The sequence below is a fragment of the Malaclemys terrapin genome, chromosome 7 (assembly GCF_027887155.1).
Source record: "Malaclemys terrapin pileata isolate rMalTer1 chromosome 7, rMalTer1.hap1, whole genome shotgun sequence".
In the NCBI taxonomy this organism is placed as follows: Eukaryota; Metazoa; Chordata; order Testudines; family Emydidae; genus Malaclemys; species Malaclemys terrapin.
This window is the reverse complement of record NC_071511.1, coordinates 96433290-96452321: the sequence shown is the minus strand read 5'-3', so window position 1 is coordinate 96452321 and position 19032 is coordinate 96433290. Positions and strand designations below refer to the sequence as shown.

At 38.7% G+C, this 19032-nt stretch overlaps 1 protein-coding gene across 2 annotated transcripts in view; it reads right to left on the bottom strand.

Annotated features, from left to right (window-relative positions):
• Nucleotides 1–929: 929 nt before the first annotated feature.
• Nucleotides 930–19032, bottom strand: part of MYOF (myoferlin) — a 104797-nt gene continuing 86694 nt past the window's right edge. For both annotated transcript variants that reach the window (XM_054033985.1, XM_054033986.1), the window contains 16 exons: nucleotides 18327–18338; nucleotides 16968–17066; nucleotides 15776–15901; nucleotides 12733–12888; nucleotides 12505–12596; nucleotides 11338–11508; nucleotides 10468–10616; nucleotides 10058–10197; nucleotides 8225–8313; nucleotides 8038–8133; nucleotides 6417–6558; nucleotides 5912–6011; nucleotides 3936–4129; nucleotides 2587–2696; nucleotides 2064–2211; nucleotides 930–1496 (listed from right to left, as the gene is read on the bottom strand). In XM_054033985.1, coding sequence (XP_053889960.1) covers nucleotides 1461–1496; nucleotides 2064–2211; nucleotides 2587–2696; nucleotides 3936–4129; nucleotides 5912–6011; nucleotides 6417–6558; nucleotides 8038–8133; nucleotides 8225–8313; nucleotides 10058–10197; nucleotides 10468–10616; nucleotides 11338–11508; nucleotides 12505–12596; nucleotides 12733–12888; nucleotides 15776–15901; nucleotides 16968–17066; nucleotides 18327–18338 — 1860 coding nt within the window. In that variant the 3' untranslated portion in view covers nucleotides 930–1460. The remainder of the gene's footprint in view (nucleotides 1497–2063; nucleotides 2212–2586; nucleotides 2697–3935; nucleotides 4130–5911; nucleotides 6012–6416; nucleotides 6559–8037; nucleotides 8134–8224; nucleotides 8314–10057; nucleotides 10198–10467; nucleotides 10617–11337; nucleotides 11509–12504; nucleotides 12597–12732; nucleotides 12889–15775; nucleotides 15902–16967; nucleotides 17067–18326; nucleotides 18339–19032) is intronic.

Here is a 19032-nt window from a genome sequence, read left to right as displayed (position 1 = left end):
CAACCAAAAATAAGGGGGCTATTATTTTTTGACAGGGTGACTGCTGGTTGTTTCACCCCAGCCAGTATTGCTTCACACTCTGGAAATTATTTCGTGCAATAACCTTACTCCAGTTTGTTCAGTGGAAGTCAATGTCATTTGCCCAGTTTTGCTGAAAACTGACAAACACATCTTTTACTGCAGTGGCAGACTTGCCATTTCTTATAATCATTGCAGAGGTTTTTGATACTGATGCATTAATTCCAGCAGCTGTGATAGTCATCTTTGCAATGACAGCACAAATCTTGATCCAGTTAGAATTGGGCCTGCATTACAAAACTTTGAAATAGGTACAGAAGCAGATGTCATACACTCCCAACATTTGAGCATGTTCAGATGTACAGTTCCAGTATGGCCCGCTATAAATACAGGTTCAAATCACAATCTGGATCTGGGTTCAGGTCTGAATAGTTTTATTTTTTGGTGTAGATAAAGCTAGGGTGGGATATTTAGAATTTTGTTTTCTAGTTCAACTCATAGATACAATTACAAGATTCACACTTGGGTTTGGGTTTGGCTTTGGCTTTCAAACCATTCTGATGTGCCAGTTCAGGATCATCTCTAAAAATATTCATCAATAAGTTCATCAGGAAATGAATGGCAAGAGTGGAAATGGACATGAGTGAATAATACAGAAATGTTAAGTTGGAGAGTTTTCCGTTTTATTTTTACCAGGGAGTATAAAGGTATCAGTTACAGGAAAGATTTTCCAATTAACAAAGATAGCTAGATTGTAAACTCCTTGAGACTTATGTCCTCCTGTGAATTTGTACTGTGCCAAGCACCCTGGCATTCAATAAATAATGAGCTTGCCAGCTTTGAGATTTCTCTCTTTTGTTGGTAAGGTATTTAATCCTTTTTATAATGAAATTACTCTGACACACTCAAAGTAAATAGTCATTTAGTATTGTTTTATTTCATTTCTATGTTCATACAGTTTAAAGTATGGTTCTAACAATGATTTTAAGTATAGCAATATTGTGACCTTTTCAAAATACAATGGCAGAACATCATTGCACTTTTTGTTTGGTATACAAAAATATAAGTAGTGATTGTTTTGTTTTTTTTACTAAGTTGAGAGGGAGTAGAAAATAATTCTCAAAATAAAGTATCCATTTAAAAAAATAAGAGCAACTGGAGAATTTTTATGAAAAATCTAGTTTAAAAGCAAGGAAGACCGAATTTTACCACATACAGATGTTATCAAAGTCAAAACATAAACGGAACATGACTTTTTACACTAGTCAAGACCCCATGAACCTTGGCTAACCTTGGTTAAATTCTTATCCCTTATCTATTTCCTAGTTTAATATATAAGAGAACAAGGTTAAAACCATGAAGCAAGCTTTGCTGAATTTGGTCCGCAGCCTGAGGTAAAACTACCTTATTGCTATTCAAAATGTAAAAATAAATCCTCTTCTTTAGATTGGGTTCACAATCTTCATTGATATATAATTCTAGAAAAAAGGAAGAAATAAAAAATCAATAAGCAGAGGCAGAAAAAAATAAGCTGGACATTTAAACGTATACAATATTATACAAAGCAAAAAGAGTACTAAAACCAGATCAGAGTATGTTATAACTATTCTGTTGAAAACACAGTTGTGGTAAGTTATTGCATAGTTGTTTGATCTAGCTTATAATGTATTGGATTTCAAATGAAAGTTGAATGAAATCCACAGTCTCCAAAATATGTACTTCTATCTGCATTCCTGCAACAATGCAATCTAGAAAGCACTTTTAAGGCACTTCTTAATTGCCTGAATCTTTTGATTAGAGCCAATCAAAATCCTCGATCCATCAATGCATACATTATAAATAATTGATCAATAGGATGAAAAGTGTATTAAATTTTAAGAAGTTGTAGATGTAAGGGTCGAATCCTGCAATCCCCACTAAAACAGAGTCAACAGTTATTCTTGACTGAATAAAGAGTGCAGGACTAGGTCCTTGTTTTGACCTTAAGTAAAGCAAGAGTTATGTCACAATTGAAGAACAACATAGGAACATTTAAAAATGCCTACCGGCAGTGAATATAAGAGTATCGCCAGAAACAAGAATACAATCAGTAGGATGATAATGCCTATGAAGATCCATTTAAATCTGCGCCACACAATAAATTTCATTGTCTTGCATGGATTTGTGAACCAAAGGAAGGAAGTTTCTGGTCGGCTGCATTTTGAAAGGAACAATATTCATCATGTTAACAAACAGGGCGAGTTAAATACTTCAGTGCGAGAATAAAACACAGTTCAATTAATAATTAACTATATAGAGTTGAAAAAGATAGATAATTGATTCGTCTAAGAAGACAGGTTCATTAAATTTGCACAACTATACAGAAAAGATGTTGCATTTTTATTCAGATGCATATGGAAAGAACTGTAAGATAGAAACAAAATTGCCTTCTATATATAAAGTTTGGCAAATTACAGCTGACATCTGAAGCATCATTTGTCAAATGTGGCATTCATAAACAATATTTTTTAGTTTGTATGTGGGTGTCACAGCATTCTTCAAAGTAACTAAAGAAAAAATATATCTTACTTTGGTAGGTCTAACTTGGGGTTCATGTTAGGTTCATCTCTTCCTTTACCAGCTGGCCTTTCATCAGCCTCTTTTTCATTGAGGACTTCCAGAGTCATCTCAACTTTACCCTTCAGTAAATCAAGACATGTTAAACATATGACATCACATATAAACATTTTACTTAAACAGCATGTAAAGTGTTTGTTTTGCTTTAAATCTCCTTGTACAGTTTTGGATAAGCTCCCTCTTCATATTTTCCTCCACTTGCTACCTCAAAATGTGTTTCTGGATTATGACAATGTTACAACATACCAATCTGGAGTTAAAAATGTAGACACATACAGCATGTGTTTGGTAATCCATCCCCAGTTCGGATTCCAAGCTATATGTTTGGTTCATATCCGCAAAATGTATTGTTTATAATGTGAAAGAAAGAATTCCACTTTTCTTCCAATGACAACCCCAGGTCTGTGTCTCTTCATAATTAATAAAAATCTCAACCTGTATAAGGCTACTGGGAACATTTAAAAAAATCAATTCAGTATTGGTGAATAGTTATATTTTCATCATCTACCTCATCCCAGGATTAGGGTTTATAGGCAAGTCATTTGGAAGAAACAATCGGATACATTTGAAAAAGTCGGATACTCTAATCAATAGAGGACAATGGCAAACATACATTCTTAAGGTCTGAGCCTGCAAACACTTGCTCATATGAGTAATCTTGTGAGTTCAGTTTTACTACTACTGTGTAAAGCTGCTTATGTGCATAAGCATTTGCAGAATCACACCCTTAGCCACCTTTATGCAGTTAAAGGATAAAAACAGTTCCTCATGAGCCAGGTATAGTTACTGACCTTTACAATTTTATTGGCCTGATGCTTAAGCAAATAGGCCGGCTTCATTAATTACAAATTATATTTGCAATGTCATGAAAGCTTTGCTTTCAAGCTTTTCTCCTTACTGTACTCCAAATGTACAAAGGAGCCAACTACTCCTAGTGAGACATAATGAGCTAATGTCATCCCTAGAATAACTTGAGTGGCTTTAATGGGAATATAACCAGAATGATTCTAGCTCAATATTTTTCTGAATTCTACATGAGATTAAAAAGTACTTATTAAATACTAAAACCATTCAAAAGTATTTTAAAAGTACTTAACTTCCCCACCAAGCAAATCTTCCAAACACTCTGTGTGTATTAATACCCCTAAGGGTCCATCTGTCTATAAGCTTGAAAGCTTAATGACCACTAAAGCTATCCAGCTCTTCAAAGGAGCTCAGCTGCAGGGGAGCCCAAGTATCATTAAAGAAAACAGGCAGTAGGCAGAACAAGCAAGGTACTTTATACAATGAAATAATCGTACAGCCAAAACACGTGAGCCGTCCTTTTCTGTGTAACATGGCCACCACCCCTTCATGGATTTCTGTTCGAAGAGTGAGACAGTCTTGGGAGCCTTGAGAGGGTTGTTTGCCTTGTATTCTGGAATCATGTCTATATTGCATTTTTCAGGAACTTTTGCTGGAATAACTGTTTTGTGTAAATCAAGTTCAACAAAACCTACCAGAGAAAGTGAAAGAGAAAAGCATTCTGTATAACATAGCTGGCCAAACAGCATAGTGGTTCCAGTCAAATCTTACTAGGGCCATACATGAAATGGTTTCAATCTGACCCTTGTGGACATCTAAAACATTAAACATATGATATATATGGTAATTTCTCCTTACAATAAGCCATGAAGTAGAACAGCAAGGACGCTGCTGGCCAGGACTAAAGTGCATTGATCCAGGTGTATGGCTAGGGAGTGAGAGCCCCGTGAGGACCCCTAAGCACATTCTGTTAGTCTTAAACTGGTGCTGTCAGTAAAACTCACTGGGCAAAATTAAAGAAAACAACATCATACACACATTTCTGATATTGAATGATATGATTTAGTACTTTAGCAGAATGAGAAGGCCAATTTTCAGTTGTGTTTTCAGCTCCTTGTAGCTGTTTGCAGCATGGCATTAACTTAGAGCATCCTTAGGGCTACTCTAACACACTGCAGGGAGGTCAGCCCTGTGCAGTGTAGCAGCAGTACTGGAGACTAAGCTTTACAATGCCTTTGCATGACTCCTCCTGATCTGTATTCTGTGCAGTCCAGGACCTTGCCTCAAGATTCCACTTGGGTTCAAGCAGCAAAATTCAGATCAGAATTCAAATATGTCAGAGAGCGAGAGAGAGAGAGGGAGGTGGGAGGGGAAGTGGTTCCGTAAGGAAGCCTGGTATCAGGGCCGGCTCTAAGATTTTTGCCGCCCAAAGCAAAAACAATTTTGGCTGCCCCGCCTCAACTCCGCCCCTTCCCCAAATCCCCAGCCCTGCCTCCTCCCCCCAGGCTCTCAAGCCTAGGAGGGAGGGAGGGGGAGAAGCGGCGCCGCGCCGCGGCCACTCGGAGTCTCCCCCCCCCCAGGTTTGAGAGCCTAGGAGGGAGGGGTAGACTCCGAGTGGCCGCGGCGCGGGTGCCGCTTCTCCCCCTTCCTCCCAGGCTCTCAAGTCTGGGAGGGAGGGGGAGCAGCAGCGTGCGAAATGGCCACTCGGGATCTCCCCCTCCCTCCCAGGTTTGAGAGCCTGGGAGGGAGGGCGAATAGCGGCGCGTGAATCAGCTGTTTCGCGCGCCGTGGCAGCAGCAGCGGAGGTGAGCTAGGGCGGCCGGGGCACATTTTTAGGGGCAGCATGGCCGGCGCCAGAATGCCGCCCCTAAAAATGTGCTGCCCCAAGCACCAGCTTGTTTTGCTGGTGCCTAGAGCCAGCGCTGCCTGGTATACTGTGCACAGCACAAAAAGTCTGATTTTTTTCCTCAGCATGTTAAATAGTGAATAGATGCTGACATTACTCAGCAGGAAATACCAACACTGAGATATAGGATTCTGAAGAAGGCAGTCTTAATCAAGTCACCTCTCCTTCTGAACGAACAATCTGAAAATATGTAAAGGGCTAAATTTTCAAAGAGGGCCTCAACCCTGCCTCCATTTGTGTTCATGCAACTTTTCATGCACATATCTGCCCATGCAGATTTTGCATGCTACCATTTGTGTACACAATACAACTTTATATGAATGAAAAACAGCTAAGCTTGATTTGCTTGAAGAATTTTTGTGTTAAAATTCCATCATTTGTGATCACAAATGATAGTGTACAAAGACTGTATGCACAAGGGGTTTTAGGATACAAAATTATACATGCACAAATGGACACTTGGTAGAGATCCATTTGAAAATTTGGTCCTGCTGCTGCAACTTGCAAACGTTCATTTGCAATCTCTCACTTTCCAATGATGATAATTCTTAGCTGTGAAAGTCATACCCAGGTAGTCATCCAAGGAGAACTTGTCATTATCCCATATCTGAATGATCAATTTGGGTGGGATTCTGAATTCTGTTTTGTCGAGACTCCAAAAATGCTCCTAAGAATAAAATAATTTCTGTTAAAAACATCTTTAATGTGTTATGAATTGAAAACGCAAAGTAATATTCTGATTTTACCAACAGATTTCAGACATGTGGATTTCAGGACCCAGTCCTGCCCTCCTTGCCACCAGAAAACTCCCACTGGGTTAGGAGTTGCATCTCTGTAACTAAGGACCGATTTTTGTACCCAGTGAGCTCAATGGCAGTTTGCTTGAGTAAGGAGCATTGGCCGGGTCCCTTATTGTGCAAAAGCAACTTACAGGGCCCAATTGTGCCCTCAGCTATGCACATATAACCCTTTAATGGACAAATGTAACTGAGGGCAGAATTTAGCTCAAAATGCTTTATTTCCAACTAATGAGAACATGAATTCTTTATATTGAACTCGAGAGAACCCGCACCTTTTTAGAAACCATACAGAGTTGCTCAGCTGGAAAGTATTCAAAGGGGAAAACAAATCTCCAGTTAAAATTCCCTTCACCATCCAGTGACCTATAGTGCACATCTGTTTTCTGCTTATTTTCTTCATTGCCAGGCATCCAGCTGAAATTAAAATGCAAATATATTTAGTGGTATGCAGCTAACCTTATTAGTGCTTGTTTATATTACAACAATGTTTTGCAGTGATTACAAACATGAGGTATAGGATTTGTATTGTCAATGGCAAAACACAGATTTTTGGCCCTTTCAGTTTGGACCCATTCCAGCAGTGTAAATAAGAACATAGGAATTGCCACCCTAAATTAAACCTTTGGTCCATCTATCCAATATCCTGTTAGTACTTAGTGGTAGCTGTGGAGCTCGAGTCTGTATATTCCTAATATGTTTTTTCCTATTTAATGTGAGTGTTTATTTTCATATCTAATAAATGCCTAATCCTATGTGAATCCTACTAAGCCATTAGCCATACGCTATATCTACACAGTAGCTGGAAGGTGTGATTCCCAGCTAGGGTAGGTGTACTTGTGCTACCTCCGCTTGAGATAGCGTCTATGATTAGCAATGTGACTGTGGCAGCTTAGACTAGCTGCCCAAGTATGTCCCCATAGGGTTGGGTATGATTGTACTCCGGCAGCTAGCCTGAACCGCTAACAATGTCGCCACGGCTACACTGCTAATTTTAGCAAACTAACTGAGCAGAGCTAGTCCATGTATGTCCACACGATCTGGGAATCAGACCTTCCGGCCAGGGGTGGCTCTATGTATTTTGCCGCCCCAAGCACGGCAGTCAGGCGGCTTTTGGTGGCACGCCTGCGGGAGGTCCGCTGGTAACGTGGATTCAGTGGCATGCCTGTGGGAGGTCCGCTGATCCTGCGCCGTCAGCATACCCGCTGCCAAATTGCCGCCGAAACCGTGGGGCCGGTGGACCTCCCGCAGGCACGCCACCGAAGGCAGTCTGACTGCCGCCCTCACAGCACCTGGCAGGCCGCCCCAGGCACGTGCTTGGTGCGCTGGTGCCTGGAGCCGCCCCTACTTCTGGCTGTTCTGCAGCCCTTGAGGAGATCTTATGGCAGTGAGTGCCCCAGGTTAATTACTAGAGCTGCTCAGGAATTTGACTAATTTTTTTTTGTCGGAAAATGCAGATTTGTCAAAATCAAAACTTCTCATGGAAATAACAGTTTTGATTAAACTTTCTCAAGTCCAGGATGGAATTTCAAGAGAGACACTCGCCCACTTCAGCATCCTTTCCTTCATTAGCTGGCAGTCAAGGAAACACTCAATAATGAGGATCGCCAGGTGTTAAGATATAGGCACCAAGTTAAAGTAGTTACAGTTTTAATCCTTTCCCACCTGTAGACATATTTCCAACTAGAATCACCTTCCAGCTTATCACACTACTGGTTATTTAGTTAGGCTTTATATCACAACCTGGAAGTTATACTTAGACCATGCCTGCACTGGGCTCTGCAGGTGATTATTTTATTCATGGTTTTATTATAGGTACTAGATGTAAGATTTGGACATTTTAAAGATCTCATTAAATACCCTCACATGAGCAGGTCAGAGGGAGGGCACCCTTACCCTTTCACATAGATGTCACTCATTTCTTCCCCTGTGATACTTTTTTCATCCAGAATGACATCCTTTGTGTTCCAAATAATCACCCGCATGATGTACCTGAGAGAGAAGATGATTGGGGAAAGAGGTGAATTGGCCAGGTCTGTGCACCAAGGTCTGTAAAGTGCACAATCAATGCACGGCTACTCACTTCTTGGCTTTGCGGGGATTGATGTTGAAGGGAGGGCCAGGAGGTCCCAAGCTTTTGGGGAAAACATCCACCCACATCTGAAGCTTTCCCTGCATTGGTGAAGAAGTCAAGTAAGGGATTTTTGTTGGTTACATGTTTAAAAAACATGCATGTGTGAAAATTCTGATTGATCCCCAGGGGTTTATATTAGGCTGTGCAGAGCCCGAGATGGTGCCCAGAAGTCTGTAAGTGCCTCTAGAACTAATTTTAGCAGTAGTTGTGGGGCCAAGACCTTCTCCCACTAACGCCAGTGCCAAAGTTCCCACAGTCCTTAATCAGAGTAAGTCTGGGCCCTCAGTTTGTACAAACTTTGAAATCATAGGAATCACAATTGCTATTTTGTTTTATGATATTATGTGGCCCCACAAATGTGCCTGGTGTTTTGCAGCAGACGGCCTATGTTGCATGGGTAACAGGTCTCTGCCCTTGAAGCACTTCTTAGCTAGATGAGGTCATCTTCCTGATTAGTTTTAAAAGGCCAAAATATGACCATAGTAGATTTCTGCTCTATTCCCACTGAAAGTCTATTTCATTATCAGTAACCCCTCAACCATAACAAGAAGCTATTCATTCTCTCCAATGCCTCTCATGAACGCCTTTCTTGGTGGATGTAGGACACGCTGTATAGAGCACCTACTTGTAATTAGTGAATGCTGGAGAGTATGGGCTCGATTCATCCCGCTGGCACAAGGAGGTGCAATTTAAACTTTGCTGTGCCAACGCGAGTCACTGTACCCTGAAGAGGATCCACTGCCAAGTAAAGTCAGGTGGGATTTGCACCAATTCCCTTGAGGGTTCCCCTGGGACAGGCCAGTTTTAATGTCCTCTTGGGGCTACATGAGGGAGCAGAGGCTGCAGCAGGGATGGGATCAACCAGTGCATTTCCCTGGCTGTCCTAATGGACTTTACATCTGAGGACCCCTCAGCAGTCTACCCTGAATGAAACTGGCATAGACACTTGGGGTAGAATTCTGGCTCCATTGAAGTCAATGGCAAAATTCCCATTGACTTGAATGGGGCCAAGATTTCACCCTTGGTGAACTGAATGAATGTGTTGTTAGTCCTTATTAATACACTGTGATTCACATCTCTCTCAAGCTTTTTCTCAGACTAAATAGTTTGCTGTGAAAATAGAAGAAATTTTGCAAATGTTACTGGCACAAAAACTTCTTCCCTCCTTTCACTCCTACCCAATGAAACTCACATACGGAAACCTTGTGAAACAGCCTCCTCTGGAGGCTTTGCAAACCATCCCCTTAGCTACTTTCTTGTTTTGTAGTTAGTTTCTTGACTGGGTGGTGGATAATCTGGTTGTCACTGTCATGAGCTCTATTTGTGAGATAAAAGATTTCCCAGTTGTGGGAACGCAGTCTGGTACCGGCAGTTCAAACTAAGTGCCTTTATGATTGCAAATGTATCAGCCTGGTGGAAACCCATGAACTTGGTAACAAGTTTGGTATCAATGGAGAAGAATGACTTCCAAACCACTGGATTAGGCTCACTCCTTTGTTATTGGATTGGCACTCACTACGGTCCCTGCAAATACATGTTCATTCCCCTCTCCCATTCCTCTGGTGTGTGAGAAGTCCATCTGGAGTGATCACAATAGAATAAAATTCCATTCTATGTAATCCCTCCGTAATGTGACCATGACCTAGTATCTGGGCACAATAATACTCTCTGCTACCCTTTTTCCTTCACCCACCCCTAATTACAGTAGCACCCTGTGCTATAAATGTAGGCATGCTAGCATTCTGCATGGCAGAAATCAAAGGTGAAACCAGTTTATAGTACTTGTGAGATGTTGGGCTGGAAGGTGCTGTATAAGGTCCTTGTCTCCACATGTTCAGGGACCAAGCCCTGGGTTCTAAGGATATGAAGGGCTAGACGCTCTTCACCTGGTCCAAGGTGCTGATGCAATTTTTTGTTAATCTCTGAAATAAAAAGAAAGAACTGAAATAGGGCTGAACTCATGACCCAGAATTTGCATTTAGTAATGGACTGTATTCATACTTGCAAAAATCAAACAAACGGCAACCATTCTTGTATTTACCTGTCCATGCAGAGAGAGACTGCAAACTTTAGTACAAAATGTACTTGTTTTTTACTCTTATTCTTCACATTGGTATAATTTAAAGTTTTTTATTTCTATAAATCTGTGCATTCAAAAGAGATAAACATGCAGTAAATAGCAATGAGCTCACCAAATTCCTCCAAGGTGTAGTCTTGTCCTCCATAGTTAATCCTGCTTCCATTTTCTGAGAGGATAGGAGGAGAGTAGCCTTTCAACCTGGCTATATTTTGCAACATGTGTGTTGGCTTCAGTTGATCTCGCCAGGTATTTACACCTGAACTTTTAGGAAATAGAGCAGATCTTGGAATTAGTACACTACATGCTGTTTTCCCCCGAAACATATACAAAATGTGATAGCTAAATAGTTGGTGGGTGGAGTTATACCAGGGCTAAATTTTGCTACTTGACTTTTCTGTATTAGTGAGGGTTTTATAAAGATAAAATTCCATTCAAGGTCACAGCTTTCTGTGGTAGCCATGTTAGTCTGTATCAGGGAAAAAAAAAAAAAAAAAGAGGCGTCCTCCTCAGATATCTATCTATCTATCTATATATTTATTTGCATTCAAGGTCAGTTAAAGTTATTCAGTATGTGTTGTTTTAAGCCCCATCTCTGTGTATTGGGAAAGGAGAAATCATTACAGCAAATTCATCTTATTGCAACTCATGTTTTTGTATTTAATGCCCTGTGCTTGTCAGATAATTCGATTACATGTTCTCTCTCTGTATGCAAGTAATACTTCTTACCACTAACAAAAGGTTGCATCTAGAGAAAGAATCTGCCTAAGAATGTGTGGAGTAACAGTTTTTGTAGACTCTCTTCCTAAAAAATTGCAGTTTTTCTTTAGACTGTAGATGATTCTATAGGTACACAAAACAGGTAGCAGAGAGGCCATAGCACTTTCTATACAACCAAATGATAGTGAAGAAAACCTGGCTTTTTTACTGATTAGAGATCTTACTTTACTGGCACAATGTTTGAGGAGACAAAAGCATAACTTACATGCAATACTGCTGTGGTATGCCACAATGAGCTCCAAAGCGAGAAAGGAACCTGTTCTCAAGATCAATGATGGTTTCACCAACTTTTTCATCACGAGTCAGCATATCATAATCATAGACTGAAATTTTCAGATCCTTCTCTTGAGGCAGGAAGCAGCTGAGTTCATACATTCTAAAAGTACAAGGTCCAGTTAAATATTAATGGTCATGAAAGTTCATTTCTGAGTAGTCATTTTTTAAGACATTTAAAGAAATACCCTTGGTGCTGAAAGACCTAAAATTAGAGTTACTATTGCTGTTTTCCTTTGTGCCTCCACACATGAATAAATCTGTATGAGTTCATATGGGTACCATGGCTTTAACAATCCTACCCCTGCCTCCTGCAGATTCTTTAGAACCATTGTAATCATGTGCAGCCAGAGTTGGGACTTAGATAACAGCTATCAACAGTTTAGGGAATGCTCGTCCAAAGACCCTTGTCTGGGGTCTGATAGCTACTTTTCAAAAATCACTGTTATTAATCTGTTTTTTGTATGTGCAGAAACTTTAAGAATTTCACCTTGCCAATCTGTAACCGTGATGATTATTCTAAGTTTCCTCTGCAAAATTTCTTCATCTAATTTGCTGTTTTGGGTGGTATAAGTATCATAACACCTGAGACAGGCACTCTATTATACAAGTCACACTGTGTCCCCATCGCACAAACTTTCTAGCAGCTTTCAGATTTTTATAAAGTAAACAAAACTCACAAGCAATGTAGATGTCTATTAGCAATTCACAGTATATATGGATCACTTCTTTATATGTACAGTGAAAACATTTACAGTCTTAAAAACTATGGCCAAATTGTTCAGACTCGGGTGCCTAAAGTTAAGCACCTGAATCTACAGAGGCGCTGAGCACATGCAGGTTCCATTGACTTCAAAGGAAGAGCAGCGGGATCAGCATATTTCTGGAGATGCTCAGAATTTTATACAATTGGGCCCTAATAAATAGCCAGCATACAATTGTGAATAAGGTGTCAGAGAGTTTAGAAAATACATAAAAACAAGATGAGTGTAGTGTAGAACTGAAGGTATAATGGTAATGTGATGATTTATTCATGGACAGAGATTATGAAAACACTTTAGAAAACACCAGATAAAAAAAAAATCAGAAAATGAGTTACCTGCCAAAATCTGGGTTGAGAGTATTGGGAACATAATGATCTCTGTCTTCAATTACTTTTTTACTTAAGGTTATTTTTATATAAGGATCACACTGTTTGGAAACAAGATGGGAAATAATACTATTAGGTAATAATTTTTTGTGTGTGTGTGCGCCAATTTTTCTTGGTATCACTAAGTTCTTAAGCACAAAGTTAGCTCCTGAACCTCAAAAAAGTAAAGTGTCTCACCAGCCCATTGTTATCCTGGGGTTGGAGAGCTAAGGCTCTAATGATATAAATTCGCACAATGCACTCCTGAGGTCCACTGTCTGGTAACTCACGGAATTGACGAGGAGGAGCTGGTACAGCAGGATCATCTGATAATGGATAGATTCTAAAGGAGCCCTAAAAAGAATATGCACCAAAGAATCATACAAGTTAGAGACAGAGGAGACCTTTTGCTAGGTTTATCTTGTCCATCTCCTGCTTTAGGGAGGGACTGCTTTGCATATGTGCACAAAAATTAGACCCTTATCTTGGCTATTGAAGTCAATTGGAGTCTTTCCATTGGCTTCAACAGGCTTTGGATCAAGCCCATAATGTATGTAGGGTTAGATCCTCAGCTGGTTTAAATCTGTGTAGCTCTTTTATTCCAATGGAGCTATGTTGATTTACTCCAGTTGAGGTCCTGGCCCAGTGTGTTTATGTGTATTTCACCATTCCAAAGATACCTCTGCATGTTTCCTTCTGTGTATAAATCACATTGAAAATATTTTTACTAGGGCTATCAATTAATCACAATTAACTCACACAATTAACTCAAAAAAAATTAATCGCGATTAATCGCAGTTTTAATTTCACTGTTAAACAATAGAATACCAATTGAAATTTATTAAATATTTTGGATGTTTTTCTATATTTTCATATATATTGTATTCTGTGTTGTAATTGAAATGAGTGTATATTTTTATTAAACATTTTCACTGTAAAAATGATAAAAGAAATAGTATTTTTAATTCACCTCATACAAGTACTGTAGTGCAATCTTTGTCATGAAAGTACAACTTACAAATTTAGATTTTTTTGTTACATAACTGCACTAAAAAACAAAACAATGTAAAACTTCAGAGCCTACAAGTCCACTCAGTTCTACTTCTTGTTCAGCCAATCGCTAAGACAAACAAATTAGAAAATGCTGCCCTCTTCTTATTTAAATGTCACCAGAAAGTGAGAACAGGCATTTGCATGGCACTTTTGTAGCTGGCATTGCAAGGTATTTACGTGCCAGATATGCTAAACAATCGTATGGCCCTTCATGCTTCTGCCATCATTCCAGAGGACATGCTTTCATGCTGATGACGCTCATTTAAAAAAAAATGCGTCAATTAAATTTGTGACTGAACTCCTTGGGGGAGAATTGTATGTCCCCTGCTGTGTTTTACCCACATTCTGCCATATATTTCCTGTTATAGTAGTCTCGGATGATGACCCAGCATATGTTGTTCATTTTAAGAACACTTTCGCTGTAGATTTCAGAAAATGCAAAGAAGGAATCAATGTGAGATTTCTAACCAGCCCAAGGTTTAAGAATCTGAAGTGCCTTCCAAAATCTGAGAGGGACAGGGTGTGGAGCATGCTTTCAGAAGTCTTAAAAGAGCAATACTCTGATACAGAAACTACAGAACCCAAACCACAAAAAAAGAAAATCAACCTTCTGCTGGTGGGATCTGACTCAGATGATGAAAATGAACATGCATCGGTCTGCACTGCTTGAGATTGTTATTGAGCAGAACCCATCATCAGCATGGACGCATCTCCAATAGAATGATGGTTGAAGTTTAAAGGGAACTGAATCTTTAGCGCATCTGGCACATAAATATCTTGCGACGCTGGATATAACAGTGCCATGTGAACACCTGTTCTCACTTTCAGGTGACATTGTAAACAAGAAGTGGGCAGCATTATCTACTTTAAATGTAAACAAACTTGTTTGTCTTAGCAATTGGCTGAATAAGAAGTAGGACTAAGTGGACTTCCAGGCTCTAAAATTTTACATTGTTTTATTTTTAAATGTAGTTATTTTCTGTACATAATTCTACATTTGTAAGTTCAACTTTCATGATAAAGAGATTGCACTACGGTACTTGTATTAGGTGAACTGAAAAATACTATTTCTTTTGTTTTTTTTACAGTGCAAATATTGTAATCAAAAATAAATATAAAGTGAGCACTGTACACTTTGTATTCTGTGTTGTAATTGAAATCAATATATTTGAAAATGTAGAAAACATCCAAAAATATTTAAATAAATGGTATTCTATTATTGTTTAACAGTGCGATTAATTGCTTGATAGCCCTAATTTTTACCTGTAAAATTTGTGAACAAAGCCACAAAAAGAGTGCAGAATGGAGTACATAAGCTGTTTTAGATTCGATTCCGTAAGTACCCCTGACTGAGAAACATTATGGGTAAAATGCTGGCCCCTCTGAAGGTCAATGGAAGTTTTGCTATCAACTTCAGTGGGGACCAGGATTTCACTTTATATGCCTTCATTATATTAAAATAGAGACGGCGTACCATGTTCTCAGCTGATGTGAAATGGCCTTCCTCCACTGAACTCCAATTGAGCTAAACTTATTCACTCTAGTTGACAATCTGGCCTGTTATTTCCTTTAACTATATAATAATGTAAAATGTATTTTCAACAGATACAGCAGAATGGTTTGTGGCAGGGGGAGGGGTTAGCTGATCTTTTTATTTTAAACCTATTATTTCAAAACCACAGTACTAGGACAGCTTCCTGTAGCAGTAACCATTGAAAAATAACTTGCTCCTCAACATATGCCTGTGCAGCATTGGTCCTCTGAATTAACACACAAGTATCTCTGGAGGAGGGAGATATATGCTATGTTGTCCCCGCACTGTGCCACTGAAAAGAAAGGGCCTGATCCTGAGAGGTTCTGAGCACCTGCATTTTCCACTCAGGCAAACATCACTATTTAGCAAGGCACTTATACACATGGTTATATCCTAAGGAAGTCAATGGGACTTCATTAAACTCAAAATGTTTTGCTGAATAGGAATGTATTCCAGCACATGCTTAAGTGGTTTGCTGAATCAGAGTTTGAGTAGGAGTGGAGGGTGCAATGCACCTCTCAGAGTCAAACAGAATGTGTCTGGCACAGGAGTAGACTCAATGTATGTGCAAATGATACATTCAAAGGACTACCTCCAGCTTTTGGTTACTTTTTCATTTCTGGTGCAACAATAGGATACTTTTTTTTTTTTTACCTTAAATTCTCCTACCACTGAAGGGTCATCATTGTCCTCTGATTTCCCTCTGTACAGCTTAAATGTATCAGAGAAGTCTGTCAAGCCCTTAAATTCAGGTACCTCCTCCAGTTCACAATCATATACCTAAAGTAAAATTGAAGTGACATTTAAAAATTTAACACACACACAAAGTCCATTAAAAAGCTAGTGTCATTTTGGTGTAGCAAAGCTGTACTCCACTTAGGAGATGTTAGGGTACAAAACCATTCGTATTTGCACTCTTACCTCTTTACAGGGGGAAAAGAACAGAATCTATTTGGAAAATGTGAGTTGTTTCTGGTGCTGTCAATTCCCACTTGTGTCTTAATCAAAACCCAAATCAACTGCATTCCCCAACCTCAACCTCACTTGTGCCCCCATAGGTGTATACATGAAAAAGTGGGAGTGGTCTTAGAAAGGATATTTCTGGCTCCAATTTACACCAATGCATAAAGAAAAATATTAATTAAATATACAGAACTGCAGACTCCATCAATGTGCTTCTGAGCTTTTCTCCAGAGAAATCAATGGTAAAACTCCTATTGAGATCAGTGGTGCAGGATCAAGCCCTTAATATCTGTGTCTAGTCAATAGAGGAAAAAACTGCAAGACCTTTCTGGAACTCCTTTCACTCCCTCCCCACATGCCCTTTGGCATAAATAGTGACAAATCTGATGTGGGAAGAGTCGTAACTTTCCTTACTAATATTAAAATCAGAAGGATATTAAGGGTCTTATCTTTATCTTGGCTTCCCTGTTTGCATGCCCAAAATAATTACAGGCAGTTATGTGCCTGTATTTATTTGTGGTTGCATCTGGTATTGAGATATTTAACTATTTATGAACCTACATATCAGGTACACAGACATCTGTATGTCTTTTTTTTTTTTTTTTTTTTAACCAGGTGAAAATGGAAACTGACTCCAATCCATTTAGGGCTGTCAAAACACCAGTTTCACTGTTCAAGTTCTGTTATGCACAATATGATACTTTGGAGAGAAGTCAGATGAAACTTATGATGAGGTTGGATTGCTTACAATTATGGCAATATGAAAAGACAAGACTTAATCATTTTTTTTTGGAGACTAACAATCAGATACAATTATTTTTATGTCAAAAAGAGAGAACATTTTGACCTACCAAAATGTCCCTTTAATTTTTTTATATAGTACCTTTAAAGTGTCATATCCTTTTTGAATATATTGTCCACATTTTTCATGGTCTCCTATTGAAGCGTAAAATTTGCTCCACCAATCAACAATTTCTTCTTCCTTAAAAAAAGAAAAACGTCTTTTAGTGGTAGACAAGAATGAACTTTATAGCATGCACTCCAGCCTCTTTCTATCATCTATAAAACAGATGCAATGACTAATTAAAAGTATAACAAAAACTATTATTCAAAGGTATAATAAATAATAAACAAATAAAGGTCTGAATCAAAAAGAGAGCAATGAAATTTAAAGTTAGGGCTAAACTGTCTTACTTAACTCATAGGAATTACAATACCGGATCTATCAATGGTCTGTCTTGTCTAGCATCCTGCCTACAGCAGCACGTACTACTTTGTCTGGCCTTTCTTCTTGAATATGCACCTAGCCACAGCAATCTATGCATTTTGGCTATTGCAATGAATTCTAGATACTGTGGTGCCTGTCTCCTTCAAAATGCATACATTTAATTTATTCATAATACCTAGAGTAAACAGGTCATAAAATTCTTTCATATGGGGGTTAAATACATCAGTCCTGAGACAGGTAAAACTCCCATTGATTTCAATAATACTGATACAGTTAGAATTATATTGGTCCAGATCTTCAGCTGGTGTAAATTGGTGTCACTCCACTAAAGTCAATGGAGCTATGCTGCCTTTATACTTGCTGAGGATCTGGCCCATTGATTTCAAGGGGAGTTTTGTCAGAGTAAAGTCTACAGGATATGTCCATTAGGAAGGAGTAGGGAAACCATCAATGAATTCTGGAAACTATTACCTCACTTTTCTTTCCCCTTATACTTCACAACAGTGTGCAAAATATATTGTCGTAGTGCTGCACCATTATAGTGAGCAAGGAAATAATTTTAACAGTTTCTTTCAATTATTTTGTCAGCATCTTATCATAGATATGTTGTGTATCTAACTCTATAGGGATTAGACAGGTAAAGTCACCTGTTATTTGTAGAAAGTAATCACTCTAGAGAAAAAATCCAGGTAGTAACTATGAAAAATATTAAAGGATTGTGGCATTTATAGAGGTGATTAGTGATACTCAGATCAATAAATCTGTTGTTTTGAATAACTTTTGGATTAAGTGGAGGCTCACATTTTCCATTCTGCATAATTTTCCTAAATTTTCCATTCTGGTCAAAAGGTGCAGGCAGCATTTTATTCTGATGTTTTTCAAAAGTTACAAATCCCTTCTCCACCCCCTAAAAGTATCAAAACCAGAATACAAAGTTAACTTACCGATTTCTACCTGGAGCTTTGACTTACAAGAAAGCACTATGCTATTATAAATAAGGAACATTGTAATTACCTTTTCTGTAAGCTGCTCATAAGGATCCATTCATAAAAAAGAGCAAAACAAAAAAAGAGGGTAAATAAAAAACAGAGTTTATAATGTTTTACATTGGGGGCAGGCGATAAAGAAGGAAAACTTCGTTTTCATATATAAGTTTTATATTTCACAAAATGTTTTACTTACTTAGGAATTATTCAGAGATGATTTGTTGCTTTATTTGTTGAACTATAGTATTTATTACATACCCAGTGAAATGTTGAAAGTTGTCAGGATTGGGAAATTTATGTTTTGGTTCTTGTAACAATGTTTTAAAAAGTAAACAGAGAAAATGTGTGAGAGTGTATTTATACTCTCGTGGAACCCAATGCCGCATTCCTCTCACACCCACAGCTTTAACGGATTTGTTTTGGGTGTGCAAGGAGGAGTGAGAGATCTGGCCCATACTTTGCTTGGTTGGTTCCCTTACAAGTGGGTCCAGGTCTATCTCTAAATCAAACGTAATAATTTTTAATTCCACCGAGATTTTGTTCCAAAGGAGAGAGAGAGAGAGAGAGAGAGAGAGACACACACACACACACACACACACACACACACACACACACACAGAGTAATTTGGATTGTTTTGTTCTTTTTGAAGACTCTCATATTTTACTCCTTACATATTTATAAAATAGTTGCTAATGCTTACAAGTCTTTTTGTTTCTCTTTTTATTGCCAATTT